The sequence below is a fragment of the Copidosoma floridanum genome, unplaced genomic scaffold (assembly GCF_036245765.1).
Source record: "Copidosoma floridanum isolate Cflo_tuat_1 unplaced genomic scaffold, Cflo_Japanese_pri ptg000001l, whole genome shotgun sequence".
Lineage (NCBI taxonomy): Eukaryota > Metazoa > Arthropoda > Insecta > Hymenoptera > Encyrtidae > Copidosoma > Copidosoma floridanum.
Genome location: NW_028321878.1, coordinates 12,232,869 through 12,253,563, shown reverse-complemented (window position 1 = coordinate 12,253,563; position 20,695 = coordinate 12,232,869). Strand labels below are relative to the sequence as shown.

Genomic DNA, 20,695 nt, shown 5'->3' with positions numbered 1-20,695 from the left:
TTTTTTTGGCCAAAAATTGCTTCTGAAATTCTGAAAGAGAGCTTTAGGCAGCTTAGCCCTAGAGCCATTTAATTACTTATAAACCAGCCGCAACTAATGTCATAAATATAAAATAAAAAGTTAACGTTGTTTGCACTGTTTGCGTCAAGTTTACAATTCATCTATTACCCAAAAGTATAAATATATATGAGGTTGATATTCTTATAAAAAATACACTGCAAACTTGCCGCAAGTAGCACAATTATCTTTAACTATTTATTTTGTATCTACGAAATTAGTTGCGGCTGGTTTATAATTGATTAAATGGCTCTACTATAAGTAGTTATAATCATTAGGATCAGCGCCATCTAGCGGTCGTGATTTTTTTGGCCAAAAATTGCTTCTGAAATTCTGAAGGAGAGCTTTAGGCAGCTTAGCCCTAGAGCCATTTAGTCACTTATAAACCAGCCGCAACTCTTGAAATAGATACAAAATAAATAATTAACGATGTTTGTGCTACTTGCGGCAAGTTTGCAGTGTATGTTTTATACGAATATTGACCTCCTATATATTTATACTTTCGAGTAATAGATAAATTGTAAACTTGCCGCAAACAGCACAGAAAATGTTGAATTTTCATTTTGTATCTGTCAAATAAGTTGCGGCTGGTTTATAATTGACAACATGGCTCTAGGGCCTAAAATATCTAAAGCTTTCCTTCAGAATTTTAGGGCCACTTTTTAGTTTAGAAATCTGAAACGCTAAAACCAGCCGCAACTAGTTGTGTAGATAGAAAATAAAAAGTTGACATTGGCTGTGCTGTTTACGGCAAGTTTACAAATAATCTTTTGCCTGAAAATCGACCTCCTATAAGAATATTAATACTTTTGTATGAATAATAATTTATCAATTGCATTGTAAAATTACGTGTGAAATGAAGAGTTAAAAGTAAAGTTTGAAATTATGTCATTGTTTACTGTCATTGAACATTTCGCATGTGTGCAATAAATTGATACAGGATTATACAGATACCTATTATTTTGCTGGGTGAGAAAGACGGATATTTGGTTTTGTTAGCATATTCCAGCGGTAATAATGCATATTTGGAATCTATGTTATATATTTATACAGCTTAAAATGTTTAAATATTAATCATGTGTGCCTATATTTACCAACTTATTTGTATAAATTGAACTTTATACAAAAACTCATGATACAATCATTGATTGTCTCAATCATTATTCTAAACGTTAGTGAAAAAGGCGGTTAAGGACGTATACTTAGCCTGCGGACTATGGGTGTATTCCGCAAATGCTGCCAGCAGTTAAGTTACGTAGGTCGTGGTAACGCCGCATGGTCGGGTAGCGCTAGCGTCAACCTGTACTAACTGTCGGTGGGTTCCGCATGTCAACAAACTCCGAAATATCAGATGGCATGGGAGCGAAAACAGTAAAAAATATCAAAGTTTGTTGACATGCGGAACCCACCGACAGTTAGTACAGGTTGACGCTAGCGCTGCCCGACCATGCGGCGTTACCACGACCTACGTAACTTAACTGCTGGCAGCATTTGCGGAATACACCCTTAACTTTTCTCCAGTAGTATATACAGTATACTGACATCTGGCATGTTCAGGTGCACAACAGTTTTACTAATTATTTCAACTTACAATAGTAACAATGCCAAATGCCAATAAATAAACAAAATGAACGAACCATAAATATACGTTTACATACACACATAAATTACATTCGTATTGTGGCAGTGGCACGTAATGGCTAAAACATATCATCAGCATACTACCGATAACAAATTTTTATGTATATTAATATACACATTACACACAGTACAAAATTACTTTAGACCTTTTACCGTTAACTCATGGAAGCACGGCCCTTTAACTTAACAGTTCCAATAAACAGTTAATTTATATGATATATATGTACATAGCAAAATTTGTGTTACAGAAACAGAAATCTTGAATAACGATCAAATATATACGTCGAAAGCAGCGTACCACGCTATTTCACGCGAATCATTAACGTTTTTATTTATAATTATTTTATGAGTTGCTAATCATTAACACCAAGGTAGTGGTATTTTATCTCTGGATGGTAGATAGGTGTACCAAGTTAGTATTGTGCCACTGCGACAATATAATTGAAGCTGTAATTGAATTGATTGAAGGGATATAAGAAGACTTATCTTTTTTGAATAAACAAAACAAGTACAGCTAGGCGATTTAAATTAAAAAATCTTTCCTTAAAGAGATGGTAGTAAAATTGTTAATTAATACAAAGAAAAATAAACCCCAGTACCCTCTTCCCGTCTAGCGTCAATTTAAGCCGTATAAATCCTCATTGCCTTCCTCGAGGCCACGAAAGCGTAAAATAAACGACTGAAAAAAACCGGTCTCGTCTCTCCTCTGGATCACGCATTTGTAACAAGTCGCTAAAGGTAGATGGATACTCGACTGAAAATGAATAGCAGCCAAGCACAGGTTAGACCAACTTTTACATCACATATGTTACTATTTTACTGTATAATTGTTTTAATAACAAAACTTGTTTCCTCGCGTTTAGTTCTGGACTTACGAACTTGTTTGCGTTGCAGTTTTTTTTTCTTCATATTCGGTATCTGTAAACCTTATCTTTTTGACAACCAGCAGATAATAAGTACTATGTGGCACATGTAGAAAGTAAACAAAGATATTTTTATTTTCCTTCTTTATTAGCTTGGTTCCTTGATCCTACATATTGTATGAAAAACTCTTTTATCCATCTCCATTGTTTATAGTTTTAAACCAGTTTATTTATGTAGATGTAATTCTAATTTGACCTTGATTTTCAGACTGTATGATCGATATCAAGTTATTATACTTTCAGTTTTCATTATTTTTTCATAGCATTATTTACTGTAGCTCGTGATCTATACTTATACATACCGATTCATAGTACTCCCTCATTACTTGCATACAATATAATATGTACCGTAGTTTTTAAGTATAAAGTGAAGAAATTACTTTTTATTTTTTTATTTATTGATTACATTAATTCTAAATTTTTTAAATTTATAATGCTATATTGTTTTTCAAAGTATTATGCCCATTTAACAGATCGGTAGTAAGAGTCAATCACGACACGATCGGAAATTTATCAAAGGCTCTCGGCATGTCCTCGCAAAGTAGCCGTGATTATTAAAATTTAAACGATCGTTAATGCATACATTGTTGAAAAAATAAAATAATATGAAAATTTTGACTTTTTTTGGAGGGGGGGGGTCGGTACAAAAAAAATTGAAATTTTTTTTTTAATCATATCAATCTACTTAGTCTTTTCAATTCACAAGAACGCCGAAATGAGGTTTAAACGTCCAATGTGTAGACAGCGGCAGGAGAGCCAATCGACGTCTTATTAAGTCTAACTAGTTTAAGGTAGCGCGCGCCAACGGAAGGGTCAAAACAGTGTGGTCAAATATATTAAATGTAACATAAACAAAACTCGACTATTTCTTTGTCATTTTTTAAATATTTATTATATAATTTGATCATGCAAATGTACATCAATCCCTTTTCTCGACAATTAATTACGACTTTATTATTGTAGGATGAAGTTAATTCAATTGACGGTGTTGACCTCTTTAATGCTAATTTGTTAGAAAGAGTGGCGCATCAACTTTACAGCGATGGACTTATTTTCAGACCCCTCAACAGCAAAGATTATGATAAAGGTGAAACAAATGACTTAACGTTTACGTTTCTTACTTTGTTTATCTTTATTTACTTTTGACATTTCTTAAAAGGTTTTTTACAACTTTTGGGACAGTTAACTAACGTTGGCAACGTCACCAGAGATCAATTTCTTAGTAAGTCCAAAATTCATTATTTTAGCACTAAATACTTTCTCTTTGACCTACATTGACAATTATGTTCCTACAGATAGATTTTACGGAATGAAATGTTCTGGTGGATACTATGTCATTATAGTAGAAGATTTGAAATGTAAAAAAGTAATCGGTAGCGCTACGCTCGTCATTGAACAAAAATTTATTCACAATTGTGGACTGGTTTGTACACCCAATTTAATGATAAACTTTATAAATAAGATTGTCCATTACTTACATTTCTTCAGTTTGTATTTTTTTTCTTTTTTTTTTTCATTACACGAAAATCAATTTTTTTATACAAACAATTGTAATACAAAATATTAAATTCAATAATACTTATAAACAACTTGTTAAAAAAACTTAGACATACAACGTTGGCAAACATATGAATTTTTAAAGTGCATTTATTTAATATCACAGCGTGGACACCTAGAGGATGTCGTGGTGAACAAAGAGTACAGAGGTAAGCAGCTTGGCAAATTGGTCGTTATGGCTGTTAAGCATCTTGCACGGAGCCTACAATGCTACAAACTTACGTTGGAATGCCGAGACCGTCTAATCCCGTTTTACGAAAGTTTAGGCTTTAACCGAGAACCTGGCAATGCCAATTCTATGAACGTGCGGTTTCCCCACGATAATCCAGTTGAACAGTCACGATTGTGACAATGACTTGGTACTTAAGCTTTTGTCAGAGTCTTCATGAATTTTTTCATCAAGTTTATTTCTACGTTTTGAGCAGAATTTCACATTTGAAATGAACATTGAGCTACATGTTAGAAAACACGAATCGTGTTTTCACCCAAGCCCGCTAGATTGTTTAAGATGTAATGACAAGCAGCTAGGTATAAGTTTGAAATTGTTAAATGTATACAATTTTGTAAAAAAAAAAACTATTGTTTGCCCTTAGTAATTGATGTATGATAAAAATATGGTCAACAATTTATTAGCTCTTCATAAATATTCAAATATAAATTTTTAGTGATGGCATCCTTAAGGAAGTCTCACATTTTCCCATTTTGTTATATTTGTAACAGAATAATATAAATAAATCTATATTTATAAAAACGTAAATATGTTGACTTCATTGATTTAGAGTTTTTTAGCAGGAAGAATACTTCCTACGCTGTTTTCTTGTTTCGCCGCTCTTTTAGCTTCTAATTGCTTTTGCCTTGCCAATTTTCGTTCTTCTCTTTTTTTCCGCGATTCTTCTAATCGGCTACTTGACGTATTGCTTGGACCTACAATAATTTTGCAAAAACATTATTTTAAAAACAATACACAGCTATAGATGTCAAATAAATAAAAAGTATCTAACTTGATTCACTTGGTTGAAAATCTTCTAAAGGTAGGAATTCATCATCATCCCATCCCGACTCTGTGTCATTTACTTTATCTTGACCTTCAGCGGCTTCTTCCTCCTTAAAATTTTTTTTTTTTTTTCTTTAATGTAACTTAATTCATAAATTACAATACTTAAATTGTAAAATATCAGTTTTGTGGTATAATGTATTTTATTGCTAACTCTGGAGTCAAACACGCAACTATTTTTAAATCGCTGGTACTATAGTGGGTCACTTAATTCAAAACAGTAAAATAAAATCAGCAAAAACAAGAAAAACTTCAACTCACTGGTTTTTCTTCAAGACTGGTCCATTGTTCATGATTATTGTGTCCTTTAGGGGAGTGCGAAGCTGTATTAGTGTTTGATAAAGATCCACTCGTCGTGGTCTGTTGCTCCATGTCACCCCAGTCACCCGTGTCCCAGCAATCCCAATCGCAGTCTGAATTCGTGTTCACCGTATTTTGTTGAGTGTCGTGCTCATGATCGTGATCCAGTGAGGCCATACTTGTTGCACTACTCGTGGTTGCTGTTGTACTTGTACTGCTTTGAGAACTACTTGCATGTTCTGAAATAACATTAAAGTGATGATGTTATTTACATTTTTATAACATTATTTTCTCATTTTGCATTTTGTTACATTCAACTATGAGATGAAAAAATTTTTTTTTTAAAGTAAATCTAAAAATAAATTACATTTATCCTTAGTTAACACTATTATGGATGTATATTAAAATACATCTTTAAATTGATTATCACCTAAAGATGCAGGCTTATTAAACAATATTCTTGATGTTCCGTGTACAGCAGATGATTTCGGATTATCAGATTGACTACGATAGAATTTGGCCGTCACTGCCGTAACTGCCCAGCCAGCCCAAGTCGCGGCCGCGTTGCTAAGACTTGGCGTTGTTGTATTAACATCAGCCTCTGAAAAAAATATTTTTATGTATTGATACACACAAAAGCCGAAAATATAAATGATCGCTTATGCTCACCCATTGATTCACGAAGTCCGGGATCTTCCGACAATCTTTCAAGCTTAGATAGAAAGCCTTTTATCGTTCTGAATGCATTCTCCCTCACGCTTTTATCACTGTCAACAGTTAAAGGACAGAGTGCGGGTAAAATTCGATTGGCAACCTCTTGAAGTAAAAAGTACTGTTGGGTAGCTGCAAGAGCTAAAATACTGGCACTCCGTGCTGGTGGAAAAGGATCCCGCGTTCCACGGATAAATGCACCAATGAGAATCTAAAAAAAAAAAAATTTTTTTTTGTAGAATGTAACATTATACATTTTTGTGATTCAATACCTTCTGTCTGATTTGAGGATGTAAATGCTGTGCAATTTTTCCGAGACACACCGTCGTATTAGTACGAATTCCACCCTGATCATCATTAGACTGCAATTTAGCAAAGTACCTGAGGACTTCGACATTAAGATTATTGTAACCTAACTTTGGTGCTAAATGTACGATTGACTTTATTGTTTGCTCTCTCACAGCTGGATTAGTGTCCAAGAATCCTCGCGCAACCTGGAATATGAGTAATGATCAGTATTCGTATTATTCCAGGTACAAATCTGTGCTTCATAAAATAAGCCATTGTCTCTTAATTAAAACCTTTACCGTGCTATAAAAAAGGAAAAGTGAATGATAAAAAAGAACTAACCTGAGGAAATATGGCCTCATTAATAGTAACTGGCTGCAAGTGATTGACGAAACGATCAAGTTGCTGGAGTAATCTCAGTCTAGTAGCCCTATCATTTGACGCAAACAGCTTGACGACACAGGGCACAACCCGCTGCTGGTACTCATGGTCTGGTAAAAGACGCCCTAATTGCAGAAGTGGAGGCAGAACGGCGCTACCCGCCTCGCCGTACTCGAAAGCAGCTTTGAGCTGGGGTAGTATCTTGTAACGGCCTATACCCTCGGGAAAAGCGTCCAGTTGATTCGTGAGCTGCGAGAAAAAACGACTTTTTTCATTCTTTTCCTTGACTTGAATCTCCTCTAGAAATAGCAAGGCATCCACAAGGTCGTTTTTGAAGAATCCGCCATTACTGCGACAACGGACTATCATGTCAGCTGGATTTGGACGGCATTCTGCAGAAGAACTTATAATCTCTTGGTACACTGTTACCAAGGCTTTGGGAATCTACACGAGTAAAAACATTTTTTTATTAGTATTCATAGTACTAAGAGACATTACTTATTTATGCCAAGTAGACATTTAATTTACCGTTTATGATAATTAAAAAGTACTAATAAAACAAGTGACTTACTTTGTCCATGGCATCAAGATTTCCAGCTGAAGTAAGTTGTGTATTAAAAGCTTCCCAAATAAGGCAGCCAAGGCCCCACATATCGACACAACTGTAAATTAAAATACATCATACATTTTTAATTAGAAAAAAAAATTTATTTTTCAAAATTCATAAGGCCACATCATTAAAATACCATTTTGAACAAGGTTTTACATTTTCTTTGGCATCAGGTGGTCGATAAACTTGGAGTTCAGGTGGTAACGATGTATATGGTGCATCTACAGCTGTCATAAATTCAACACCTCCAAGTTTCCATTCACCGCTTTCTTCATTGACAAAAACTGACCATACGTTAACATTGTTGTGTCGTAAATTCCCATCGTTGTTTAAAAAACTTAAAGCTCGCTAAAATCAGTGAAAAAAGAGGAAAATTAACTTTTGGATGATAAACATTTTGTTGAACAACACAGCGGCAATAAAGTAAAATTATGAAAAGGTGTAATTGATACTGTATTGCTTAAAAAAATATTTAGATATTTTACTTACAGTTATCTGAAATATTCCCCAGGAAAAGTAAAGCTCACGTTTGTTACCTTCCCCAATATCGGCAACTCTGGAAAGACGATTGTGCAAGGGTTCAACTCTTTCAGTGGCCAAATAAATTGTCTTGTCTGTCTGTAGTAAGATAAATACGAAAACAGATAATTATTTTACTAGCGTCAATAATAAACGAGTGTTAAAATACCATGGAATGTAAATATCTACCTCTAAACTATTTAAGTAAGCAAGTATACTTGGGTGTCGCAGTGTTTTCAGTCTTTTTACTGCAGCTCGGGCAATGTCCAACTTATAATCGTTACCATTTTTTGCTTGGAAGACAAAGACTGACACTTCTTCACCTCCTGTAGCACCTGTTAATGCTGTTCCCTGTTGAATATAAAGTGAATAATGTGATTCTTTTCCAACTGTTAAAAAAATGTACAAAATTTGGGGGAAGAAACATGATTATAAGTAAAGAAGCCGACTTGAGAGTGGTAAACCGCAGTATGGACTTACTCTTATAACATGGCATAAAAGTTTTTCTGACTTAATAAGAGGTCGCAAGTCTGCTGAATTTTTCCAAACTCAAGTATATATCAAAACAAAATCATAACATGTTTAAAATTTAAATCACACTATCTGTTGCAAAATCTTAGAGTTGAAAACAGAGTACTGAAAGTTATTTTGTAAATCAACAATATCACACTTTCATTTCTTTATAATTACATGTAAGCATTATGTACAGCTGCAAATTAGAAATGTTTTGAATACGTAGTTATATTTTCGAACGTGTTACCTTGCGCTTGGCCTTATGCAAGCTCCAGATGCTCTTGTTGTCAAGACCAGTAACGGATTCACCGATTTCGTAGGGAAAGTCTTTGGTAGGGTCGCGCGAAAAAAGCCACATCTTGACGGAGCAACAAAGGCACTTTTAACATTTACTCATCAACAAGCTTGACATTCAAAGGGTCCATTGCTCAGTGGCACGGTAAAGTGTGTTTTGAGATAATTGAGAACTCATATATTATATGTTGTTAATGTTGTTATGTGTCACTCTGTTGAGTAAAATATTCCACAGATATTGGAAACACGTATCTTGAACATTTGCAATCAACGTAATAGAGTAAGTATGTAATTATGTCCAACACTGTTGACCCCTTATTTATTATTAGTTTCCATGTCTTGTGGTGATAGGATTAATCTCATGACTCATGACTCATGACCTGATCACACTACAGACGAGAGCCCCCACAAATGCATCACCAGCTTCTTTAGCCTTCTAATCTGAGACCCCCTAAGATCTCTCGATTAAGGATCCAAGACGAGAGAGATACGAAAGCAAACGTTGACTAAGTAGACGAGGCTTTTATAGCGACTGAATACACCTCTAAAAAGTCTGCATGCCATGAACTCTATTTGTTAACTATACCTATATAGCAGTTTAGTGACTAAAGTGACATAGTGACTCTAACCCTGTGACCTGGTAATTGGTGATAGTGATTAAGTGATAAGTGATACATCTGCAATTTGCTGTGGTATTTTATAACCGTCATAATGATAATAAAATAGTACTAGAGATTTTACTAATTTACTCAAGTTCTATTGCTTTAAACCATCATTTTTATTTTACACGTACAGAGGTGGGATAGTCGTAATTTTAGTATTTAAAAAATTAAGAATACAAATGAACTAATAAAAAAAAATTTTTTATTTAAAATCTACTAATTGCAATTTTTCAAAGTAAAAAATACAATTATTTAAGATTATTTCAGTGGCTACCTAAAGTATGTCAATTAACACTAACAGTACTTGAATAAAGTACTTAATGAAGATCAAAAAAAATTATTGAATGACAAAAAAATACACTGCTTATCCACTACTCAGGTAACAAATACAAAGATGTGTCTCAACGTGTTGAATATCAAGACAAATATACGTATTACGTTACTTTTTATTACTTAATATTATAAATTACGATTGAATGTACGAACAGAAAATTAAACATTACTTCAAATTATGACATTTTCAAATATGTGTGACAAATTCCAGGGGACCAGGGAGCCAATCGCAAGCTTCGAGTCCAACGGAATCGTGTCAGCTGATCGGCTAAATATGTTAACTGATTGGTTGGAGGGTTGGGTGGTAGTTGTTTGTTGAGCTGCTCGCTCGGTAAGACCGATCCCTCATTTGACAACCGAGCACATGCAATACGCAATACATATAGATATAGGCATACAGTTATACAAGGACGGAACGTTCTGTTCTGTCGTTCTGATTTGTTCCGAATTCTGAATGGCGTTATATTTTGTACGTATGATCGGATCGACGTGAGCGAGGCAGAAGTCGATCTAGTGCAGCACCAGGGCCAGGGTAGTAGTTCCTGGCCTAGTGGTCGCTGTTCTCCTTTTATTGTGTTCATTTCACTCGTAGAAGACGTGGGACGTGATCATTAAATAGGAGCAAGAGACGAGCGTGCAGTTTGTGAACGAAAAAAAAAAAAAAAAATGATAAAACGCTCTACTTCAAAGCAGTATAAAGTATACAATAACGGAGTAGCGTCAGGCAAACAGCGAGTGTCTTTCGCCTAGTCTCTTCTCTCGTACGGTGAACAACAATTGAGAGGTTTCAGGATTACGGAGGGAGACGCGCGTTAATTTGCTGCAGCTGCAATTGCACAAGAGAACGATGGGAGCGACGACTACGAGGAGACGATGCGAGGACGACTGCTTCATTGCTGCTGCTGCTGCTCTTGCTCAGGTTTAGGCTGATGCCGGCTATCGAGTGTTTATTTTTTTTATTTCAATTTTTGTGTTGGAAGAAATTACAGAAAAATTCATGGAGGAACCCTACTTCTTATACATAATCAATCGGATTCAGGGTTTTCTCTTGTTTTACGTTTTGGAGCTGGTGCTATATTTTCAGTTGTGCATTGTTTGGGGTAATCGTCATTGTTCCAAATTGATAAATATATTGTTTTCTTTTGTCTGACCAGTGACGCAAATTGCGGGGCTTTGTTTTAGTTATAGTGAATATTGCATGTGTAGGTACAATGTAGGATGAGATTGTATTGTTTATTGTTTATCATTGAGTTACCTCTTACTGTACAGTTTTTTTTACTCGAGCTAGATTTTATTGATTAGCTGTTGATTCGTGTAAGTCTCTCTTGAAATTTGTTTTCTTCATCGATTTTACATTCAATCCGGTTTTTATATTTATGATTAGTGAATTTTCTCTGTAATTTTTGACTTTCAATTTTGAAACAAAAATATTTTAAATCAGTTTTTTAATTGAGAATTGAATATTAGAAAATATTTAGTTACATGCATTGATAACTATAAATAATGTTTCTAAAAAAATTTTTTTTTATTTCCAGATTTGATGTGACAGAGTAATCTTCAACACATTGACTCATCAGCATTGATGAAATAATCTACTAGTTCTTTCAAAATGATTAGTGTGCAATTAAAACGAAATGTGGCCATCAGGTGATAATATAGCATGTTTGGTATGCTGGTTCAAGGGGTCATGAAAGTAGTTCAAGTGATATAATTTAGTCTGATGTTGTATACACATTTGAGCCCATAATATGATGGGAATATTGTATGAAAAGAGGCCTCTCAAAAGGCCGAGGCTAGGACCACCGGACGTCTATCCTCAAGAACCTAAGCAAAAAGAGGATGAATTGACACCAAACAATGTTAAGCATGGCTTTACCACTTCCTTACAACTGTCGGATGAGCACGGCACTGCTAGAAATTGTAATGTCACCGCAGCTAAGGTGGGAGCTTACTTTCATAGTATATTGGCAAAGAAGGAAGAGCTTGCCACTATGCCTGATTCAGGCAGGAAGAGACAACAGATTAATCCAAAGGATAATTTTTGGCCTGTAACTGCTAGAACTAAAAATGGTATTGAGGCTTGGTTCAAGGATCTGTCAGGCTGCAAGCCATTAGTATCTCTGGCTAAAAAAGCTCCCAACTTCAATAAGAAAGAGGAAATATTTTCTATGCTGTGCGAATATCAAGTGCCCATGTTAAGAGCTGCCTGGTTCATAAAGCTTAGTTCTGCTTACACAGTTGCAGTTTCAGAAGCTAAAATTAAAAAGAGGCAATTACCAGATCCAACGACAGGTAAATATAATTGGTTCACTTGATACTTTAAAATTGAAGAAAAAAATGTTTTGAATTTATTTATTTGTACACATATCTGTGTAAAATTAAGGCCCTTTACAATAAATGATACAACGATGTACTGACGCGATTATTATAACTGTACATGCTCGAAAAGTCTAGGTTTCCAACCTTCCCGGTATTTTTCGTTTTTCAATCTCAAAAATACCTTCCCAAGATTCACATGATTTTCAGAGTGGGTTCAAAAATCACATTATCTGGTCTTTTACAGAATGGACAGGAACGTTGACAAAGTTTCTTAAGGACCAGCTGTCGAAGCTTCAAGACTACTATCATCTAAGCAGTCACTCGTCAAGCAGCTCAAGCTTAAACACCAGTGGTAGCAGTAGCAGTAGTAGTGGAAGCGGTGCCACAGCTAATGGACCCTCCAACTCATCCTCAAGTAGCAGTGGTGGCAACAGTTTGATAACAATGAACGGCACTGCGACACCCGGTGGCCAAGGTATCACTGCAAACGGTATCTTGAACGTCCAGCCTGTCACACCCAACGCGAATTTGATTTCAAACAATCTGTGCCCCCACACGCCGGCTATGAGCGAGGAGCACAAGCTTGCTTTTAGACAGTGGCACTACTGCACTCAATTAGCCAAATACATGTTTGAAGAAGGTCTACTAGACAGGCAGGAGCTACTCCAGTGGATCCTCGAGCTGTTGGACAAGATGCGCTCGGCACCGTCTGACGACGGGATCCTAAAAATTTTACTGCCATTAGCTCTACAATACCTCGAAGAGTTTGTGCAGTCGGAGCTATTGGCTCGCAAGCTCGCTTATCTATGTTGTAAAAAGATAGCGCACATGTGTAATAATTTGGATACCTCTTGCAATCCTCAAAGTCCGTCCGCTGTCGCTGCTGCTGCCGCGGCAGCAGCAGCAGCAGCAGCAGTAAAAGGTGAGTTAAATGGAAACAAAGACGGCATGTCGTTGATAGCGCCCGTGGTCAATCAGCTAAATGCTTTGTTCAACGATTACTTAAACTGTCCTCATCATAAGGACGTGCTTTACGGACTCTCGACTATTATCCAGGTAAATTCAAGTCAATGGAAGGTATATTTTCCGGGTATTATAATTGAAATTTGTGAGCTTATTATTTAATTTGCTTATAACTAGGTCATCACGTTAGAATGTCCGACAGCATTGGTCTGGAACAATGTTGGTGAAGGTAAATCGATCTCGGTACTGAACGGTTCACCATTGGACCATTTGCCATGTCCACCTGCTGCGCTGCCAAGCCCACCGTCAGGTGCGGCTGATCCGACAAAACGCCTACTCAAGATAGCTCAAGAAAATATTCGGTTGCGTTCACAGGCTGCTGAGAGTAGGTGGTCTTGCGACAAGTGGCAACAGAGCAGTGCGGGTTAGCTTTTTTATGAGAATGACTCTATTTATTTTAAGTTTTATATGAAAGCTTGACGTTATTTTTGGTTTAATCAATCGGTCATATTCCAGGTATGACAACGACAAGAGTATTAGCAGCCCTGGATGCTTTAGACCGGCATAGTTTTGATCGGATGGATGCCAATAATTCTCTGGACACGCTCTATGCTAAAATTTTTACGAATCCAACAAAAGATGCTAGTGGCGGCACAGTGGCAGGAGTCACGCTGCCTTGCAGTAGTAGTAGTAGTAATAACAGCATCAATGCCAACCCGTCGATTTCTACGGGCGACAGTGCTAATTCAAAGACCGAATATAATCCGCAACACGACGCGCCAATTGTTGAGATTTTGTGCGAGTGGGCAGTCAGTGCCGAGCGTTGGGGCGAGCACAGAGGAATGGCTGTAGCTAAATTGCTGGAGAAGCGGCAGAGCGAAGCGTTGGGCGAGAACAACGACAACGACGACAAAGATAGTGTTTGTAGTAACGGAAATGGTCCACCTGCGCTACCCATCTTCCAGTCATTGCTTATGAAGTTCCTTGATGTCGATGCACCTGTGCTCGATAACAACTCGCTCCAGTCTAAAGCGCAGTTCACAAATCTCGTGCATCTATTCGCAGAACTGATAAGGCACGATGTTTTCTCGCATGATGCTTACATGTGTACTTTAATATCCAGGGGTGACCTCATACAAGGTAAGCTGACCGAGTTTAGATAATTGTTTTTTTTTTTTTTTTTTTTTTTTTTTTTTTTTTTTTTTATTTGACAAGAAAATTTTGCGTTTTCATCAGGTCCAGCAGCCAGCAAAGCCAGCACACCAAGTAATCGCGATCCCATGGACGAGGACAGCTTGTTTCCTGGTATTGACTTGAAGCCAACGAAACTTGTAGAGCCGCACGACCATTTGCGCTCAACCAACGATTACGACGACAGCAAGATCGACGACGACCTCGACAAGATTTTACAAGATATCAAGGACGTACAGCAGAACAGTATGGATGCACCTGATAGTCCCAAAGAGAGCGACGCACTCCATGGCCCCCACGATGCCGGTCTTGACTCTTCTTCGAAGCCACCTTCTAGTCCAAGTCGGCATCTCCTCTATACGACTCACTTTCCTCTACCCCAAGACGAAACCTGCAGTCAGCACGATTGCAATCAACGACACGTACTCCTCTACGGCGTAGGCAGGGTAAGGGACGAGGCGAGACATGTAGTGAAAAAAATGACCAAGGAGGTGTGCAAACTATTTGGCAAAAAGTTCAGCATCGACGTCGCCGAGGGCGGTAAAGTCAAGAAACACTCGCGCAGCGAGTTCAACTTTGAGGCTACCACCCAAAAGTTTCAGAATCTCAGTTACTTTGATCAGCACGTGGTCACTTGGCAGTGCGCAACTCAGGTCGTCGACATGCTCAACACTTTCGTCACGGGCTCCTCGTATCTGCCTGTTCAGGAGCACGTGGCTTTCCTCTTTGACCTCATGGAGCTTGCTCTCAATATTTACGGACTCATCGAAATTTGCATACAGATTCTAAAAGAGCTTCCAGACGTAGAGGCGCAGCTGGATGCCAGAAAGAGCAATCTTGTACGGAACTACACGACGAATCTTAGTCTTTACGTTGTCGGTGTCCTCAGGCGATATCATTGCTGCCTTTTGCGTAAGTTTTTATAACTTTTTAACAATTTGTCACCATCATTGTTCAAGGCTACTCGATCCAAACACTCTCCCGTTTTTTTAGTCTCTCCGGAACAAACGACCGTGGTCTTCAGCCTGCTTTGCAAGATGGTGGCGCACGTCTCGAATCCTAGTGACTGCAGCTCAGCCGAGCGTTGCGTGCTGGCGCATCTCTACGACCTATACTCCAACTGTTCGCTTTTAAAGACCAAACCCCACAGTTCCGAGGGCTTCAACAACGCGAATCCAAAAATTCGCGCGGCTTATTACACCGCACTCACGCTCACGCCGTCTAATCACTTGTACAACTCGGATTTCATGTTGGACGTGCTGAATAGCCCACGTCGCGGTGGCAAGATCGAGCCCCAGTGGGCAAGGCAGCTCAACGAGACGCCGGCCAATCGTTACAGCTTCGTGTGCAATGCCATCATTATTGTGTGCAGCGAAACCGACAACGACAAGCTCAACGACATCGCGATAACTTGCGCCGAGCTCACGGCGTGCTGCAACTCGCTGAACAACGAGTGGCTCGGCGTACTTAGCGCTCTTTGTTGTTCGTCCAGCAGTTCTACCAATTACATCGACGTACAGAGTCAGGTCGACGTTACTAATTTAGCCATCCACAATTCGTTGGCCGTTTTTGTTTCCATACTAATAGGTAAGTCATTTCATTGCATCCCAAAGGTTCTAGGCAATGTTTCACTTGCTGATTTTTTTTTTTAATCCACAGCCAGGCACTGTTTCTCACTGGAAGACTTTGTCCGACACATCGCTATCCCGTCTCTCGTAAAAGCCTGCGATGATGGTCGTGGCGATGCGGACATGGATGCAGAGGCAGGCGCTCGGCTCACCTGTCACCTATTATTACGTCTATTCAAGACGATTGAGTGTCCTCAACCGTCCCTCTACTCCGTGGGCACGAGTCCACACCCAAATAATATTAATCAGCGTACTTACAGTATCAAGCTTAGCTGTGACAGGCATCTGCTCGCCGCCGCACATAACAACATCAGCGTTGGACCGCTGATAGCTGTGCTGAAGGCAATTCTCGTGGTGGGCGATGCCACAGCAGGTAAACAGCCACCCAAGAAACCTGATACACAGATTCACTCGGGCAAAGGTGGGCCTGGTAGTGTTGGGGGTAGCGTGTCCGGTGAGCTGTCCATCAGTCATATTTTAGGTAATAATTTCTGGCTATGAATTTATTTCAACCAATGGAAAGTCAGTTTTTATCGTATTAATATTTTGTTTGTTGCATTATTTAGGAACAAGTGATATTCTTGGTGGGGGTGACGATCTTGGCTTGGATCTGGGTATGTCGTCATCAAACAGTAGTGTCGGAATGACCACGGAGAATGTGAAAGGACTCTCAGATTTTGCTCAACACGTCTTGGGACAGATATGTAGTCAAAAATGGGTTCTCGAGAGGTGTTTGCAAAATCCGGAGGAGCTCTGCCAGGAGGACATGCTTCTCGATAACATGCTCACTCCTCAACAGGTAAAAATCTCATCTTGATCCTCGTCTTAAAAAAAGTGTTAAACTCTTTCATTTCTTGTAACGATGAAAAAAAATAATATCAATGTTTACAGGCTCAAAGATTGCTTCACATGATCTGCTATCCCGATACATCACCAGACGCATTTCTCGATCAAAAAACTCACATCACGAATATTCTTGAGAATCTTGAGCAATGGAGTTTGCGCGTTTCCTGGCTGGATCTGCAGCTACAGTACAAACAGTTTCCACTTAATTCAACTGAACTTTCTCAGTGGCTGGATACCGTGGCCAAGGCAGCCATCGATGTTTTCCAGTTGAACAATGTATCCAGTAAGCCTGAGAAAAGGTCGGACTCTATTTGGCTGGTAGCTCCTCTAGTGTCTAAATTGCCCAGTGCTGTGCAGGGTAGAGTGTTGAAAGTAGCTGGGCAAGTGTTGGAGTCCGGTAACTGGTCCAAAGCCGCAGGTAGAGACAGTCGAAGGTCGAAGAGCCCGTCGATGTTCAATCACCAGCCTTTTTTGTCATTGGTGTTGACGTGCCTGAAAGGTCAGGACGATCAGAGGGAAGGTCTCCTGACGTCGCTGCATTCGCAGCTGTCTCAGTTCTGCACAACTGGCAAGGATGAAAAGAGCATCGGCAGTGACGATCCGAAGCTCCAGCTGCGCTTTAGCCTAGTTGGCGGTGTTTTTGACACGATACAGCGCAACATTGCGGTTACAAACGACTGGGCCATGCTTCTGGTCCAACTTGTTAGCTACAGTGTCATTGATCTCAACAATAGCTCTGAACTTTTCACGACAGTCATTGATATGCTTGCCACTCTCATACATTCCACCCTAGTCTCGGATTCACAGAGTGAAAAGGATGAGAACAAAAAGTACTATCAAAACCTCATGAAGAAGTTGAAAAAGGAGTTAGGTGATAGGAATAATCAAAGTATACAGTTTGTAAGGCAGCTACTGCCACTACCCAAAGTAACAATGGAAGTCATAACCTGCGAACAAGTTGGTTGTCTCACAGATACAAAGGGTAATAAGATTACGGGGTTCAGTAGCATCGATAAGAAACAAGTAAGTAGCATAAAACTTATTACGAAAGATATTATATCGATCTGGCAAAAATTTCATTTCTAAAATCTGTCCATCAGGGACTGCAAGTGTACAATGCACAGCGTGTTTCTGCGTGGGAGCTGCTTGAAGGTCACAAGAATCCAGCTCCACTGTCCTGGGCCTGGTTTCGTGCCGTAAAGCTCGAACGTAAACCCTTGACGTATCAGAACGCGCACAAACTGCTGCGTTACCACACACACAGTCAGATCAGGCCTCCGTCGCACTACTTGGAGCCGCCTCCATTGCCTCCCGAAGATCTCGAGCCCGACAAAAAAGAACTAGAGCCTGGTAAGGCCGACACACCCATGAGTGTCGACTCGCCTGGACGCATTATGGCTGGAATGAGTGGTATGGGCAAGGGCAAAACTGCCAAGAAGAGACCCCGCAAGAGCAAGGGCGCTGTCACGCCTACGAATCCCATGGTACCTCAACAGATGCCGGTATGCTTCGACGCGTACTTGTGCTTACGAATTTTCGGAAAATTGAATATTAATTTTCTTATTGTATTTTTTCTCAAACATCCAAACAGCAGGGACCCAACACCATGCAACAGATGGGTTACAATCCTCAGGTGCAAATGGCACAGCAGCCCAACATGTTTCCTAACCAGCCGCCACAAGTGCCGCAGCCGCAGCCTCAACAACCGCAACAGCCTCCGCAGCAGCAGCAGCAACAGCAGTGGTATCCAAATCAACAGCAGGCTCCTCAGGCTTGTCAGCCGTACAACCCTTACGGGCAACAAATGGCCCCCGGCCAGGTCAGTGGTCCACGTTACGATCGTCCTGGACCCGCAGGCTTCAACCAGTCGCAGTCCAAGCAGGCACTCACCAACATGCTCAGGCTACGATTGCCGTCGAATCAGTTCCTGGCCACACAACAGCAGCCCCAACCACCTCAACCCCAAGCGCCCCAACAGGGCGCGATGCCCAACGCAGGGCCTCCACCGAACGTTGCGGCTGCTTTTCCCGGGCCCACTGCTATGCAACGCACGCAGCTTATAAGGCAACAAATGATGCAACAGCAGCAACAGCAACAACAACAGCAACAACAGCAGCAGCAGCAGCAACAGCAGCAGCAGCAGCAGCATCAGAAACAGCATCCAGGACCACCTGGCATGCAAGGTCCTCAGCAGGGTCTGTTCGGACCACAGCAAGCGCAGCAAACACAGCAGCAGCAGCAGCAGCAGCAGCAACAACAACAGCAGCAGAGCATGTACGCGGGTATGCAGCAAGGTATGCCCTGGATTTAATATTTTTGTGTTACTCTGTCGTCTGACTGGGTATATGATTACCATTCACTTTTCGTCCTGTAGGTATGAATCAGAATTACACCGGCTACGGAGGTCAGCAGATGATGGCTCAACCACAGCAACAGCAACAGCCAAACATGATGGCCCAGCAACAGACCATGTTCCAGAATCAGCAGCAAATGATAGGAACGCAAAATCAACAACAGATGATGAGCGCCCAGAACCAGCAGCAGATATTGAATGCTCAGCGTAGTCAGGATTACATGCAACAGCAAAGGATGCAACCGGGGGCTCCAAGGCCACCTTATATGCAGGTTTGTATTATCATTAAATGTTTTGATTTTTATCATATTTTTATGTATTTTCATTATTTTGTTGATATTGTTCAGCAGGCGCCAAACGTTACGATGAATACAATGGGTCCAATGGGTGGTGGCGTACAAAACCAGCCGGCACCTCCTTACCGGCAAACAGGTGGCAAACCCGGTGCCCTGAATGTTGGCGGTGTTGGCCAACCCAATGTTGGTCTTCAGCCGAATCAACAGCATATGCAAAGTGTAAGTAATACAGCTAAATCACGTATTGTGTCAAGCTTGAAGGGAAATTTACACAATCGGAATTGCCATTTCAGCAACTACTAAGCCAACAGCAGCAACGTGTAAGGCAATTGATCCTGCAACAGCAGCAAAATATGCAACAACAGCAAGCCCAACAGCAAACAGGCACTGCCGGACAACAGGCAACCCCTCAACTGGTTGCCCACCTGCAGCGTAATCTCAATCCGGGCCCACAACATCCTTACCAGCACCAACCACCGCCTTACTAAGTGTACTTCGTCGAGTTAAAAAAAAAATAAAATAAAAAAGTTTACATGTTATGTGGCTGTGTTTGGCGCCTCTTCATGGACGCAACAATTAGTTAAATGGAACATGCGTTTTAGGTGAAAAAAAAGAGAAGAAAACAATTTAAACCCACAGAGTCATTGTAAAACTTGTAAATGTTTAAGTATTTTACTGTGGGAAAGTTTTTAAGTTGACTGCATGAATGGGTGTAGTTAATTCATTAAAAGCTATGAAAGAAATGAATGAAGAAAAACAAAGCAAATCATTGCCGAATTCTATTTGAGAAGACGTAAGTATATGTGTATGTAGTGATGTTCAAGTGTGAGAGTGATAAAAAGGTATAATTATTTTTTAATTTAGTAAGTGAACCAATTTCAAGAAATAGATGGTGTGGAAACAGGGCTCTGACTTGTAAATGATTTTTATTTTGCATCAATTTTTAAGCTGTAAATTATTTTAAAGATAATTATTTTTTTCCTTTTTTATTTTCAAAATGGTGTACCATAATTGGTACCAACAATCAATGATCATTGTGCATCTTATTGATTCAGCATGAAATGTAATTTTATAAAATGATAGTTGACCAAGCTCAGCTTTAATAGAATTTTTGTTGTAAATATTGTTTAGTTCCAATTGACAATAAATGAAATATATTAAATTAAAACATCCAATTATTGAGAATAAATAATTTTCAAACTATTTTAATGAAATTTTTTATATATATTTACAGATGTATCTTAAGTAAAAAAGTT

At 39.2% G+C, this 20,695-nt stretch overlaps 3 protein-coding genes across 4 annotated transcripts; 2 read left to right on the top strand and 1 right to left on the bottom strand.

Annotated features, from left to right (window-relative positions):
• Positions 1-1,630: 1,630 nt before the first annotated feature.
• On the top strand, positions 1,631-4,927 carry Gnpnat (glucosamine 6-phosphate N-acetyltransferase). Its single transcript, XM_014357840.2, has 5 exons — positions 1,631-2,479; positions 3,585-3,708; positions 3,781-3,843; positions 3,917-4,044; positions 4,285-4,927. Exons 1-5 carry the CDS (start codon positions 2,441-2,443, stop codon positions 4,525-4,527), a joined length of 597 nt encoding a protein of 198 aa, XP_014213326.1. The 5' UTR covers positions 1,631-2,440; the 3' UTR covers positions 4,528-4,927.
• Positions 3,588-9,431, bottom strand: yata (N-terminal kinase-like protein yata). Its single transcript, XM_014357839.2, has 12 exons — positions 8,802-9,431; positions 8,231-8,392; positions 8,012-8,140; positions 7,659-7,870; positions 7,484-7,574; positions 6,874-7,356; positions 6,516-6,737; positions 6,202-6,454; positions 5,963-6,133; positions 5,494-5,771; positions 5,180-5,282; positions 3,588-5,102 (listed from the first exon to the last, which is right to left on the bottom strand). The coding sequence occupies exons 1-12, from the start codon at positions 8,910-8,912 to the stop codon at positions 4,954-4,956; spliced, it is 2,364 nt and encodes a 787-aa protein (XP_014213325.2). The 5' UTR covers positions 8,913-9,431; the 3' UTR covers positions 3,588-4,953.
• An 837-nt stretch (positions 9,432-10,268) lies between these two features.
• Positions 10,269-20,592, top strand: kto (mediator complex subunit kohtalo). 2 transcript variants are annotated; one of them, XM_089593624.1, is made up of 15 exons: positions 10,269-10,762; positions 11,379-12,135; positions 12,407-13,218; positions 13,303-13,549; positions 13,642-14,265; positions 14,362-15,228; positions 15,310-15,903; positions 15,976-16,425; positions 16,511-16,743; positions 16,836-17,813; positions 17,891-18,292; positions 18,382-19,084; positions 19,165-19,415; positions 19,494-19,658; positions 19,733-20,592. In XM_089593624.1, the coding sequence occupies exons 2-15, from the start codon at positions 11,592-11,594 to the stop codon at positions 19,925-19,927; spliced, it is 7,065 nt and encodes a 2,354-aa protein (XP_089449750.1). In that variant the 5' UTR covers positions 10,269-10,762; positions 11,379-11,591; the 3' UTR covers positions 19,928-20,592. The 2 variants fall into 2 exon arrangements, with proteins under 2 accessions (XP_089449750.1, XP_014213327.2); XM_014357841.3 differs by having other exon boundaries at positions 19,491-19,658.
• Positions 20,593-20,695: the final 103 nt, after the last annotated feature.

Coding starts and splice junctions, on each gene's coding strand:
- Gnpnat (XM_014357840.2), top strand. CDS start 2,441: ATGGATACTCGACTGAAAATGAATAGCAGCCAAGCACAG. Junction 3,709..3,780: donor CAGCAAAGATTATGATAAAG/GTGAAACAAATG, acceptor ATTTCTTAAAAG/GTTTTTTACAACTTTTGGGA. Junction 3,844..3,916: donor CACCAGAGATCAATTTCTTA/GTAAGTCCAAAA, acceptor ATGTTCCTACAG/ATAGATTTTACGGAATGAAA.
- yata (XM_014357839.2), bottom strand. CDS start 8,912: ATGTGGCTTTTTTCGCGCGACCCTACCAAAGACTTTCCCTACGAAATC. Junction 8,141..8,230: donor CTTACTTAAATAGTTTAGAG/GTAGATATTTAC, acceptor ATCTTACTACAG/ACAGACAAGACAATTTATTT. Junction 5,283..5,493: donor CCAGTCTTGAAGAAAAACCA/GTGAGTTGAAGT, acceptor AAAAATTTTAAG/GAGGAAGAAGCCGCTGAAGG.
- kto (XM_014357841.3), top strand. CDS start 11,592: ATGATGGGAATATTGTATGAAAAGAGGCCTCTCAAAAGGCCGAGGCTA. Junction 16,744..16,835: donor ACATGCTCACTCCTCAACAG/GTAAAAATCTCA, acceptor CAATGTTTACAG/GCTCAAAGATTGCTTCACAT. Junction 19,659..19,732: donor ATCAACAGCATATGCAAAGT/GTAAGTAATACA, acceptor TTGCCATTTCAG/CAACTACTAAGCCAACAGCA.